Genomic DNA, 12,621 nt, shown 5'->3' on the forward strand with positions numbered 1-12,621 from the left:
AATAGCTGTAAATCAGGAAATGGAAGAGAGGGAGGAACTTGGGAAAATTACAATCACCAGGGAAATGGTATTGAGAAAATAGTTGGGGCTGCAGACTGACAAATCCCCAGGTCTGGATGGACATCACCCTAAGGTCTTGAAAGAAATGGCTAGTGAGTTAGTTGATGCATTGGTTTTAATTTTCCAAAATTCCCTAATTTGGGGAAGGTTCCATTAGATTGGAAAATAGCAAACATAATTCCTTTATTCAAAAATGGAGGGAGACAGAAAGCAGGAAACTACAGGCCAATTAGCCTAACATCTGTCATAGGGAAAATGTTAGAAGTTATTATTAAAGATATTACAGCAGGGCACTTAGAACAATTCAAGGCAATCAGGCAGAGTCAACATGGTTTTGTGAAAGGGAAATCATGTTTAACCAATCTATTGCAGTTATTTGAAGGAGTCACATATGCCATGGATAAAGGGGAACTGGTGGATGTACTGCACTTAGGTTTCCACATGGCATTTGATAAAGTGCCACATCAAAGTTTACTGCAGAAAATCAAAGCTCATGGTGTAGGGGGTAATATTTTGGCATGGAGAGAAGATTGGCTGGCTAACAGGAAACAGAGAGTTGGCATAAATGGGTGTTTTTCTGGTTGACAGGATGTGATGAGTGGTGTGCCACAGACATCAGTGCTGGGGCCTCAATTTTTGACAATTTATATAAATGACTTAGAAGAAGAGAACAAAGGAATGGTTACTAAGTTTGCTGATGACACAAAGATAGGTAAGAAAGTAAATTGTGAAGAGGACGTAAGGAGTACAAATTGACATAGATAGGCTAAGTGAATGGGCAAAGATCTGGCAAATGGGATATAATGTGGAAAAATGTGAAATTGTTAATTTCGGCAGGAAGGTTAAAAAGAAGCTTATTATCCAAATGGTGAGAGATTGCAGAGCTCTGAGATTCAGAGGGATCTGGGTGTCCTAGTGCATGAATCACAAAAGGCTAGTATGCAGGTGCAGCAGGTAAATATGAAAGCCAATAGAATGTTATCATTTATTGTGAGAGAAATTGGTTACAAAAGTAGGGAGGTTATGTTTCAGTTGTACAGGGCATTGGTGAGACCACCTCTGGAGTATTATGTACATGTCATGAAGAGATATGAATGTATGTATATTTTATTCATTGATAGGATGTGGGCTTCGCTGGCTAGGCCAGCATTTATTGCCCATCCCTAGTTGCCCTTGAGAAGGTGATGGTGAGCTGCCTTCTTGAACCGCTGCAGTCCATGTGGTGTAGATGATGAAAGAGTTTGATAGGGTAGACGTAGAAAAGCTGTTTCCCATCTGGTTTCTGCTGGTGTTTTATGTTACACATGGGACTCTCCATATCCATCTTCATCTCAATCTATCAATCTATATGGGGAAACCATTTCTCAGCGTCCACCCTATCAAACCCCTTCAGAATCTTGTAGGTTTCAATAACATCGCCTCCCATTCTTCTAAGCTCCAGTGGGGTTATAACGATGATGCCAAATGGAAAAGGTTATACTGATCGGGCCAGGCTGGGACTCTTTACTCTAGAAAAGAGGAGGCTGAGGGGTGGTCAGATCGAAGTTTTTAAGATGATGAAAGAGTTTGATAGGGTAGACGTAGAAAAGCTGTTTCCCCTTGCGGGGGTGCCCAAAATTCAAGGCTATGGATTGAAGATAGTCACGAATAAATCCAGTAAGGATTTCAGGAGAAACCCCCTTACTTTCAGAGAGGTTTGAATGTGGAACCCACCACCACGAGGAGTAGTTGAGGTAAGCAAAGCATTGATACATTTAGGGGAAGTTAGAAAAGTACATGATGGAGAAAGGAATAGAAGGATATGCTGATAGATTGAGATGAAGGTGGATGCGGAGAGTCCCGTGAGCAACATAAAACACCAGCACAGACCAGATGGGTCCACTGGCTTGTTTCGGTCTGGTAGATTGGCGAAGGAGCGGCTGGTGTTCGGGTCTTCAGCACAGAAGCTGGGATGATGCCAGTGCTCACAGTCTTCGTTGTGTCCAGGGGCACTCAGTTACTTCTTAATGTCACAGGGAGTGAACTGAGAATGAGAATTCCACCAATCCCCCTCTCCCCGCACCGCCTCCCCCACAAACAGAATTGCAATCTGTGGAGAGAGAAAAAAACAGAGTTAATGTCTTGAGTCCGTGTGAATCTACTAAAGAAGAGTCATACGGACTCGAAACGTTAACTCTGTTTTTCTCTCCACAGATGCTGTCAGACCTGCTCAGCGTTTCCAGCATTTTCTGTTTATCTCCCACAGTGATGAGTAGGATTAACATATTTAAATCAAGCTCCCATAGCGAGGCTATTTTGACATTAACCCATGCTACATATGTTTCCCAGAGGCCTTAGGGAGACACTCCTCGAGGGTCAGGGGGAGCAGGGGGATATTCCCACATCCCATTACAGAAGCTTCCTCACCTACCCCCAGCCCTGACCTACCCCTCCATCCTAATCGCCAATCTACCTGACCAGCCCCTCCCCCCTACCCCCCTCAGGCCCCAATCACTGGCCTCTCCCCCTGCCCTGATCCCCACACTCCCCAATGATTGGGACTGTCCCCAAGGAAGATGGAACTACAAGATGGTAATGAGACTCTGCCATTAAAATCACCTGGGGGCTCCTGTGTCCCCAGTCTCACTGAGCTCTTCAGTGTTTGGCCCCATCCTTCCGGTACATCTAGGAGCCATAATTTTGGGATGCTTATCTGTGGTGTAATTCAAAGTTGTCTAAACCAATGTTCTTCTTGATTCTAGATCGTGAGAACCAGTCCATGTTGATCACGTAAGTAATCCGGAGAATCTGTTTCAGTGATAGATTATCCTTGGTACAGATGAAATCATCCAGTCAGAATAGGCTGTGGGAGCAGATTGAGCTACCACATCGGGTCAGAGTGAGATACCACATTGGATCAGAGTGAGATACCACATTGGATCAGAGTGAGATATCACATTGGGTCAGAGTGAGATACCACATTGGATCAGAGTGAGATACCACATTGGATCAGAGTGAGATACCACATTGGGTCAGAGTGAGATACCACATTGTATTAGAGTGAGATACCACATCAGATCAGAGTGAGATACCACATGGGATCAGAGTGAGATACCACATGGGATCAGAGTGAGTTACCACATTGGATCAGAGTGAGGTACCACATTGGAACAGAGCGAGATACCACATCGGATCAGAGTGAGATACCACATTGGATCAGAGTGAGATACCACATCAGATCAGAGTGAGATACCACATGGGATCAGAGTGAGATACCACATTGGATCAGAGTGAGATACCACATCAGATCAGAGTGAGATACCACATTGGATCAGAGTGAGATACCACATTGGAACAGAATGAGATACCACATCGGATCAGAGTGAGATACCACATTGGATCAGAGTGAGATACCACATTGGGTCAGAGTGAGATACCACATTGTATTAGAGTGAGATACCACATGGGATCAGAGTGAGATACCACATGGGATCAGAGTGAGATACCATGTTGGATTAGAGTGAGATACCACATTGGATCAGAATGAGATACCACATCAGATCAGAGTGAGATACCACATCAGATCAGAGTGAGATACCACATTGGATCAGAGTGAGATACCACATCAGATCAGAGTGAGATACCACATCAGATCAGAGTGAGATACCACATCAGATCAGAATGAGATACCACATCGGATCAGAGTGAGATACCACAATGGATCAGAGTGAGATACCACATTGGATCAGAGTGAGATACCACATGGGATCAGAGTGAGATACCACATTGGATCAGAGTGAGATACCACATGGGATCAGAGTGAGATACCAAATGGGATCAGAGTGAGATACCACATGGGATCAGAGTGAGATACCACATGGGATCAGAGTGAGATACCACATTGGATCAGAGTGAGATACCACATCAGATCAGAATGAGATACCACATCGGATCAGAGTGAGATACCACATCAGATCAGAGTGAGATACCACATCGGATCAGAGTGAGATACCACAGTTGATGAGACCTGATTCTCTCTTCTAAATTCATCCTATTTCCTACTGTTTGTTACAAATCACACATCATTCAATCTGTCTTTTTAACTATCAGAGGGGCTGGATGTTTTGAGATGGTTATTGGGGCTGGGTAGCAATAGGATCAGTTACATTTTAGCGGAGGGATATAATATAATAACATTCCCCCATGAATTCAAACCCACCATCGGTTTGGGCACTGAAGGAATCTGCACTTTATTTGAGGAGATCTCTGAGGGGTATGGATCCTCTGTAGTGAATTTTGTATTTATTCATTTATTCATGGGTTGTGGGCATCGCTGGCTAAACCAGAATTTATTGCCCAACCCTAATTGCCCTTGATATGGTGAGCTGCCTTCTTGAACTGTTGCAGTCCGTGTGGTGTAGGTACACCCACAGTGCTGTTGGGGAGGGAGTTCCAGGATTTTGACCCAGTGACACTAAAGGAATGGGGACAGGAGCACAGCAGGGGAGGTGATGGCCTAGAGGCATTGTTGCTGGACTAGTAATCTAGTGACCCAGGGTAATCTTCTGGGGACCTGGGCTCAAATCCCACCACAGTAGATGTTAGAATTTGAATTCAATTTATTAAAAGTCTGGTGATGACCATGAAACCATTGTTGTAAAAACCCATCTGGCTCACTAATGTAGTTTAGGGAAGGAAACTTACATGTGAGTCCAGACTCTTAAATGCCCATAGAGATGGATAAATAAATGCTGGCCTGGCCAGTGACACCACACATCCATTGAACAGATAAAAAAAATATATTTGGGCCTCTCTGTGGGGAAGGGTCTCTCTGAAGGGAAGGGACTCTCTGTGGGGAAGGGTCTCTCTGCGGGGAAGGGTCTCTCTGAAGGGAAAGGACTCTCTGTGGGGAAGGGTCTCTCTGTGGGGAAGGGACTCTCTGTGGGGAAGGGTCTCTCTGCGGGGAAGGGACTCTCTGTTGGGAAAGGACTCTCTGTGGGGAAGGGTCTCTCTGCGGGGAAGGGACTCTGTGTGGGGATTTCTCTCTCTGTGAGGAAGAGTCTCTCTGGGTCAGTGTTTTTTAATCTAATTATTATTTCACAGGGGTGAGTCCGGTGCTGGGAAAACAGTGAACACTAAGAGAGTGATCCAATATTTTGCCATTATTGCAGCTCAAGGAGAGACATCAGTCAAGAAGACGGTAAGAAACTGGTATATTCCTGTACATGATCCGAATTACACCCTAAAGTGGACAGTTCGAATCACCACATTATAAACAGGACTTGGAACATCCAGAGGAGGCACCAAGTAGATTTACAAGAATGAGACCAGAACTGATAAGTTATACTTTTCAGAAAGAGCTGGGGCTCTTTTACCTAGAACAGGGATAGCTGAGGGGGTGACCTGATATCTTAAAGGTTATGAGTGTTTGATTGGGTGGATGTAGAGAGATGTTTCTACTTGTGAGGGCAACCAAGACCAGGGCCACAAATATAAGATTGTCATTCATAAAACTGATAAGGAATCCAGGAGGAACTTCTTCACTTAGGCGGTGAGAATGTGGAACTCGCCACGAGAAGAAATGGCTGAGGTGATTATCATAGGGAAAGCTGGATGCACTCGTTCTGGGAGGAAAGAACAGAAAGATAAACTGATAGGATTAGATGAAGTAGAGTGGGAGGAGGCTGGTGTGGAGCAGGGAGAGAGGTACATTCCTGTCGAGGAGAGCGACAGTCTATTCGCTGATTGATGGCCAAATCGTGCGCGGCACAGCCAATCGCAGGCTGTTTTACTGCCACGTAGGACTGAACATGGGCTCTTGGGGCCTGTGATAGCTCTGTCTGAATCTCATTGTTACCTTTCTAACCCAGCCTCCCCTCTGCTCGACGCTGTGACCCACAAGGGCTGGGAGCCTCGTGGTTCACTGTGCTGAGTGAAAGCCAGCCTCAGTATCGACGCAGTTTCCAAACCCGTTAGGGGGAGGGCCCAACATCCTGCTGGGAAATTCCTCTCACCTTCTTATCCCTAAAGGAGGATTGTAATACTCTGGCTGCAGAGATTAATGTGCAATTTGCCTTAAATGAATTGTGTTTATCTAACATTAACTGCGCATCTCACTGAAACAATTAGGAAACTGTGGGATTAACAATTGATCCATTTGTGCTGAATTGGGAATAATTGTCTTTTTTCTCTATTTAACAGACACATGGGGAAAAAGTGGTAAGTACTCCAATTTTTTTAATTCATTCATGGGGTGTGGGTGTCGCTGGCTAGGCCAGCATTTATTGCCCATCCCTAAGTGCCCTTGTTCAGAGGGCATTTAAGAGTCAACCACATTGCTGTGGGTCTGGACTCACATGTAGGCCAGACCAGATAAGGACAGCAGATTTCCTTCCCTAAAGGACATTATTTACCCAGATAGGCTTTTACAACAATCGACAATGGTTTCATGTGGCTGACTTTTAACTGCCCTCTGATATGGCCAAGCAAGCCACTCTGTTAATTCTCTGGATGATTCTCTGGAGAGAAAAGATTTGCAGGGCAATGGGAAACGGGCAGGGAAGTGGCTCCAGATGAGTTGATCGTGCAGAGAGCCAACACAGACCGGACGGGATGAATGGCCTCTTTCTGTGCTGTAAGTATTCTATGGCTGGGATGTTCTGTGCCCGCCGGCGCTGGGCGTGTTCGGTGGCGTGAGCGGAGAATATGGCACGATTGGTTTCACAACGGCATGAAGCTAGTGTGCGATCGTCCGCTCGGCCTGCTTCTGCCATCGGACATCAGGAACCTCATTGTAATACATCAGCTGCTGGAATCATCGTTCCCCCTCCCCCAACCCCCCGCTGGATCGCCCATCCACATCAGCGGGAAAACACACCAACGTCTTTCACAGCAGCACATAAGTGACATGCACTTGGCGCACTGCACTTCATTTGGGACTTCAAGGTTTGTTTGTCGACCTTGCTTCAGTCAGCACTCGCGGTCATCAACGCCAGGCTTCACAGACAGCACCACCTCACTTTCAGGGGGACTTACAGGCAGGTCTCTACCTGATCCACCACACCCACAACCATACCCATAACCATACCCACAACCATACCCACTACCATACCCATTACCATACCCACAACCATACCCACTACCATACCCACAACCATCCCCATTACCACACCCACAACCATACCCACAATCATACCCACAACCATACCCACAACCATACCCACAACCATACCCACAACCATTCACACAACCATACCCACTACCATACCCACAACCATACCCATTACCACACCCACAACCATACCAACAACCATTCACACAACCATACCCACAACCGTACCCACAACCATATGCACTACCATACCCACAACCATACCCACAACCGTACCCACAACCATATGCACTACCATACCCACAACCATACCCACAACCATACCCACAACCGTACCCACAACCATATGCACTACCACACCCACAACTATGCCCATTACCATACCCACAACCATACCCAAAACCGTACCCATTACCATACCCACAACCATACCCACAACCGTACCCATTACCATACCCACAACCATACCCACAACCATACCCACAACCATATCCATTACCGTACCCACAACCATACCCACAACCATACCCACAATCATACCCACAACCATACCCACAACCATACCCACAACCATACCCACAACCATACCCACAACCATACCCACAACCATTCACACAACCATACCCACTACCACACCCACAACCATACCCACAACCATACCCACAACCATACCCACAACCATACCCACAACCATACCCACTACCACACCCACAACCATACCCACAACCATACCCACAACCATACCCACAACCGTACCCACAACCATACCCACAACCACACCCACAACCATACCCACAACCGTACCCACAACCATATCCACAACCATACCCACAACCTCTCACACAACCATACCCACAACCACACCCACAACCATACCCACAACCATTCACACAACAATACCCACAACCACACCCACAACCACACCCACAACCATACCCACAACCATACCCACAACCATACCCACAACCGTACCCACAAACATACCCACAACCATACCCACAACCATTCACACAACCATACCCACAACCACACCCACAACCATACCCACAACCATCCCCATTACCACACCCACAACCATACCCACAACCATACCCACAACCATACCCACAACCATTCACACAACCATACCCACTACCATACCCACAACCATCCCCATTACCACACCCACAACCATACCCACAACCATACCCACAACCACACCCACAACCATACCCACAACCATACCCACAACCATACCCACAACCATACCCACAACCATTCACACAATCATACCCACAATCATACCCACAACCATACACACAACCATACCCACAACCGTACCCACAACCATACCCATTACCACACCCACAACCATACCCACTACCATACCCATTACCATACCCACAACCATACCCACTACCATACCCACAATCATACCCACAACCATACCCACAACCATACCCACAATCATACCCACAACCATACCCACAATCATACCCACAACCATACCCACAACCATACCCACTACGATACCCATTACCATACCAACAACCATACCCACTACCATACCAACAACCGTACCCACTACCACACCCACAACCATGACCACAACCATACGCACTACCACACCCACGATCATACCCACAACCATACACACTACCACACCCACGATCATACCCACAATCATACCCACAACCACACCCACTACCATACCCACAACCATACCCACTACCATACCCACAACCATACCCACAACCATACCCACAACCATACCCACTACCATACCCACAACCATCCCCATTTCCACACCCACAACCATCCCCACAACCATACACTCAACCATACCCACTACCGTACCCACAACCATACCCACAACCACACACACAACCATACACACAACCATACCCACTACCGTACCCACAACCATACCCACAACCACACACACAACCATACACACTACCATACCCACAACCATTCCCATTACCACACCCACAACCATACCCACAACCATACCAACAACTATAACCACAACCATTCACACAACCATACCCACAACCATTCACACAACCATACCCACAACCATACCCATTACCACACCCACAACCATACCAACAACCATTCCCACAACCATACCCACAACCGTACCCACAACCGTACCCACAACCGTACCCACAACCATACCCACAACCATACCCACAACCGTACCTACAACCGTACTCATTACCATACCCACAACCATACCCACAACCATACCCATTACCATACCCACAACCATACCCACAACCGTACCCATTACCATGCCCACAACCATACCCACAACCATACCCACAACCATACCCACAACCATACCCACAACCGTACCCACAACCATACCCACAACCATACCCACAACCATACCCACTACCACACCCACAACCATACCCACAACCATACCCACTACCATACCAACACACATTTTTTTTATTATTATTTCACGGGATGTGGTCTTCACTGGCTGGGCCAGCATTTATTGCCCATCCCAAGGGCAGAGCAGATGAGACCAGATAGAGATTTGAGGGTATGTATTTGAGAGTGAGTGGTCCCTTGAGCTGGCAGTGAGTGAGATGCCAGTGAATGTGTGATGGGCTTGTGATTGTGTGAGTTTAGAGAGATGAGATGGTTTCCATACCCTGGCAGCACGGATGAGATCATTCACCCTCTATCTGCATTGGATGGCCGACCGCTTCTGTGCAGCATTGGCACTGACCACCACTGCCACCTCCTACCACACCGGAGTGGTGATGTAGCTGCCCCTCCTGTGGCTGGAGCGGGGGGGTGTAGAGGACATCACGGTGGGGCCTCCACAGCGTCCAAAAGGCACGCGAGGGCTGCAGTCGTCTTGCCTTTCGGGGCCGTGTCTTCTTTGCTGCAGTCCTGGGCTGGAAGCACTGATCGCGGCCGTACTTTAAATGTGGCAGGCGAATGGGAGCCCGTCCGCCATGGAAACGGCTTGTCTGCCGGGAACGTATAAATAACGTGGTTGGTTTGGGACGATACGGCGTGAAAACCTGCCATCGCGGCCGAGGGGTAAAACGTTTGGTGCAAATCTGGGCTGGTAGGTGGCCCTGTGGTGCTTAGACAGCAAGGAAGATAGATCTTCTTCTTATGTCCCATTTCTAAATCACACAGGCGTCCCTCGAGGATCAGATCATTGAGGCTAACCCAGCCATGGAAGCCTTTGGAAATGCAAAGACTGTTCGAAATGACAACTCTTCCAGATTTGTGAGTGGTTTGATGTTTCCCTGCCCTAGCCCAGAGCTCGCCACAGTTTCTATTGCTGCCCGTGATTTTAATTTCTCCTCCACCAATCCCTGCCAAACACACAAACCTTGATCTCCGGCTGAGGCTAAGACAGCTGATTGGAGGATTTCCTGCTGATTAAACCCAAAGATTAGCTTTGGCAATCAAACACCAGTGGGAAGTAAGATCATTCGTAGTTATTGAGAAAGCTACCCTGAACCAGATCAGTTCCAGGATCCTCTTTCTGTGACACTCTGTTCGGGATTGAGCTTTTTGGTAAAGGTTCATCCCCTGGGGGTCAATTTCAAAACTAGGATGGATCGTGTAGTAATTATGGTTTTATTTAGTGTGTAATGTATCTTTAAGAATAATGCTTGTTAGGGGAGATCACATGATCTGTAGTAACCAATAGGGGAGTAGCGCGGGCTACCTCAGCAGACAGTGTAGAGATAGAATTGGAGTTGAAAGCACGCGTGTAGTTGCTGCTGAGTATATTGTAATGTTTCCACCCAAGAAGTGTCTGCAGATCAACATTATCATGAACAGTAACAACTCAGCCACCCTTCAACACATAGGCTCGTGCTCAGCTAGCGTATTAAAGTTACAGAACCAGCAGAGGTGGATGGAGTTGAGATCAGCCATGATCTGACTGAACGCTGGATCAGGCTCAAGGGGCTGAATGGCCTCCTCCTTCCTGTGAAGACTTTTATCTCATCAGTTTGGGCTGTGTGGAAGCAAAGGTAGAAAGACAGAATTGCGAACCCAGCTCCATTAACTTGGTCCACACTATGTTACTCTGATGTGCTTTTAGTTTCGAACAGCGATACTTACTGTCAAAAACCTACATTGGTTTCAGGGCAAATACATAAGGATCCACTTTGGTCACACAGGCAAGCTTTCCTCGGCTGATATCAACACATGTACGTACCTGGAATGAGCCATTCCTGGTAGGTGGGGATTGGCTTGATGGGTCAAACCAAAAGCAAACTGCATCCAATGTGGAAACCATATCGATTTCTAAGTATGAGGAAGGGTAAGAGGGTGATGAAAGGGAATTCTAACAAGCAGAAGGACGTGCCAGACTCAGGAAGAAATGGGCTGACTGCCTAACGTCAGGAAAATCATTGAAGGGGTGGTTGGGCTGGAACTGTTTCAGGGAAATGGCAGATAAGTTGTGTGAATTCTCCAAAGGCAAGGAGTGCGAGAACATTTTGGAGAAGGAATGTAAAGGGTGGGTCAGCAAATCCAGGGAACAAAATTCATCTTAGCATTAAACAGGTGATGAGGGCTGAAGTGGGGTCAGGGAGACAGAAAGTGTCAGCATTAGCTGAGGGAGTGAGGAGAGACAGAGTGTTAGCATTAACTGAGGGAGTGAGGAGAGAGAGTGTCAGCATTAACTGAGGGAGTGAGGAGAGAGAGTGTCAGCATTAACTGAGAGAGTGAGGAGAGTGTCAGCATTAACTGAGGGAGTGAGGAGAGTGTCAGCATTAACTGAGGGAGTGAGGAGAGTGTCAGCATTAACTGAGGGAGTGAGGAGAGTGTCAGCATTAACTAAGGGAGTGAGGAGAGTGTCAGCATTAACTGAGAGAGTGAGGAGAGAGAGTGTTAGTATTAACTGAGGGAGTGAGGAGAGTGTTAGTATTAACTGAGGGAGTGAGGAGAGTGTCAGCATTAACTGAGGGAGTGAGGAGAGTGTCATCATTAACTGAGGGAGTGAGGAGAGAGAGAGTCAGCATTAACTGAGGGAGTGAGGAGAGTGTCAGCATTAACTGGGGGAGTGAGGAGAGTGTCAGCATTAACTGAGGGAGTGAGGAGAGTGTCATCATTAACTGAGGGAGTGAGGAGAGAGAGAGTCAGCATTAACTGAGGGAGTGAGGAGGGTCAGCATTAACTGAGAGAGTGAGGAGAGTGTCAGCATTAACTGAGGGAGTGAGGAGAGAGAGTGTTAGTATTAACTGAGGGAGTGAGGAGCGTGTCAGCATTAACCTGGGGAGTGAGGAGAGAGAGTGTTAGTATTAACTGAGGGAGTGAGGAGCGTGTCAGCATTAACTGAGGGAGTGAGGAGAGTGTTAGCATTAACTGAGGGAGTGAGGAGAGAGAGAGTGTTAGTATTAACTGAGGGAGTGAGGAGAGCGAGAGAGAGTGAGAGGGAGACAGCATTAACTGAGAGGGATCTGACTCAGTTGCATGTTCTGGAGAATAGTGGTACCTTT

At 47.0% G+C, this 12,621-nt stretch overlaps 1 protein-coding gene across 1 annotated transcript in view; it reads left to right on the forward strand.

The window, feature by feature from the left end:
* LOC121276250 (myosin-7B-like) overlaps positions 1 to 12,621 on the forward strand; it is a 212,810-nt gene that overhangs the window by 12,673 nt on the left and 187,516 nt on the right. The window contains exons 5-8 of the mRNA XM_041184454.1: positions 2,802 to 2,829; positions 5,143 to 5,239; positions 10,298 to 10,390; positions 11,265 to 11,328. Of these exons, the coding sequence (XP_041040388.1) occupies positions 2,802 to 2,829; positions 5,143 to 5,239; positions 10,298 to 10,390; positions 11,265 to 11,328 (282 nt within the window). The remainder of the gene's footprint in view (positions 1 to 2,801; positions 2,830 to 5,142; positions 5,240 to 10,297; positions 10,391 to 11,264; positions 11,329 to 12,621) is intronic.

Source organism: Carcharodon carcharias, chromosome 3, assembly GCF_017639515.1.
Source record: "Carcharodon carcharias isolate sCarCar2 chromosome 3, sCarCar2.pri, whole genome shotgun sequence".
In the NCBI taxonomy this organism is placed as follows: Eukaryota; Metazoa; Chordata; class Chondrichthyes; order Lamniformes; family Lamnidae; genus Carcharodon; species Carcharodon carcharias.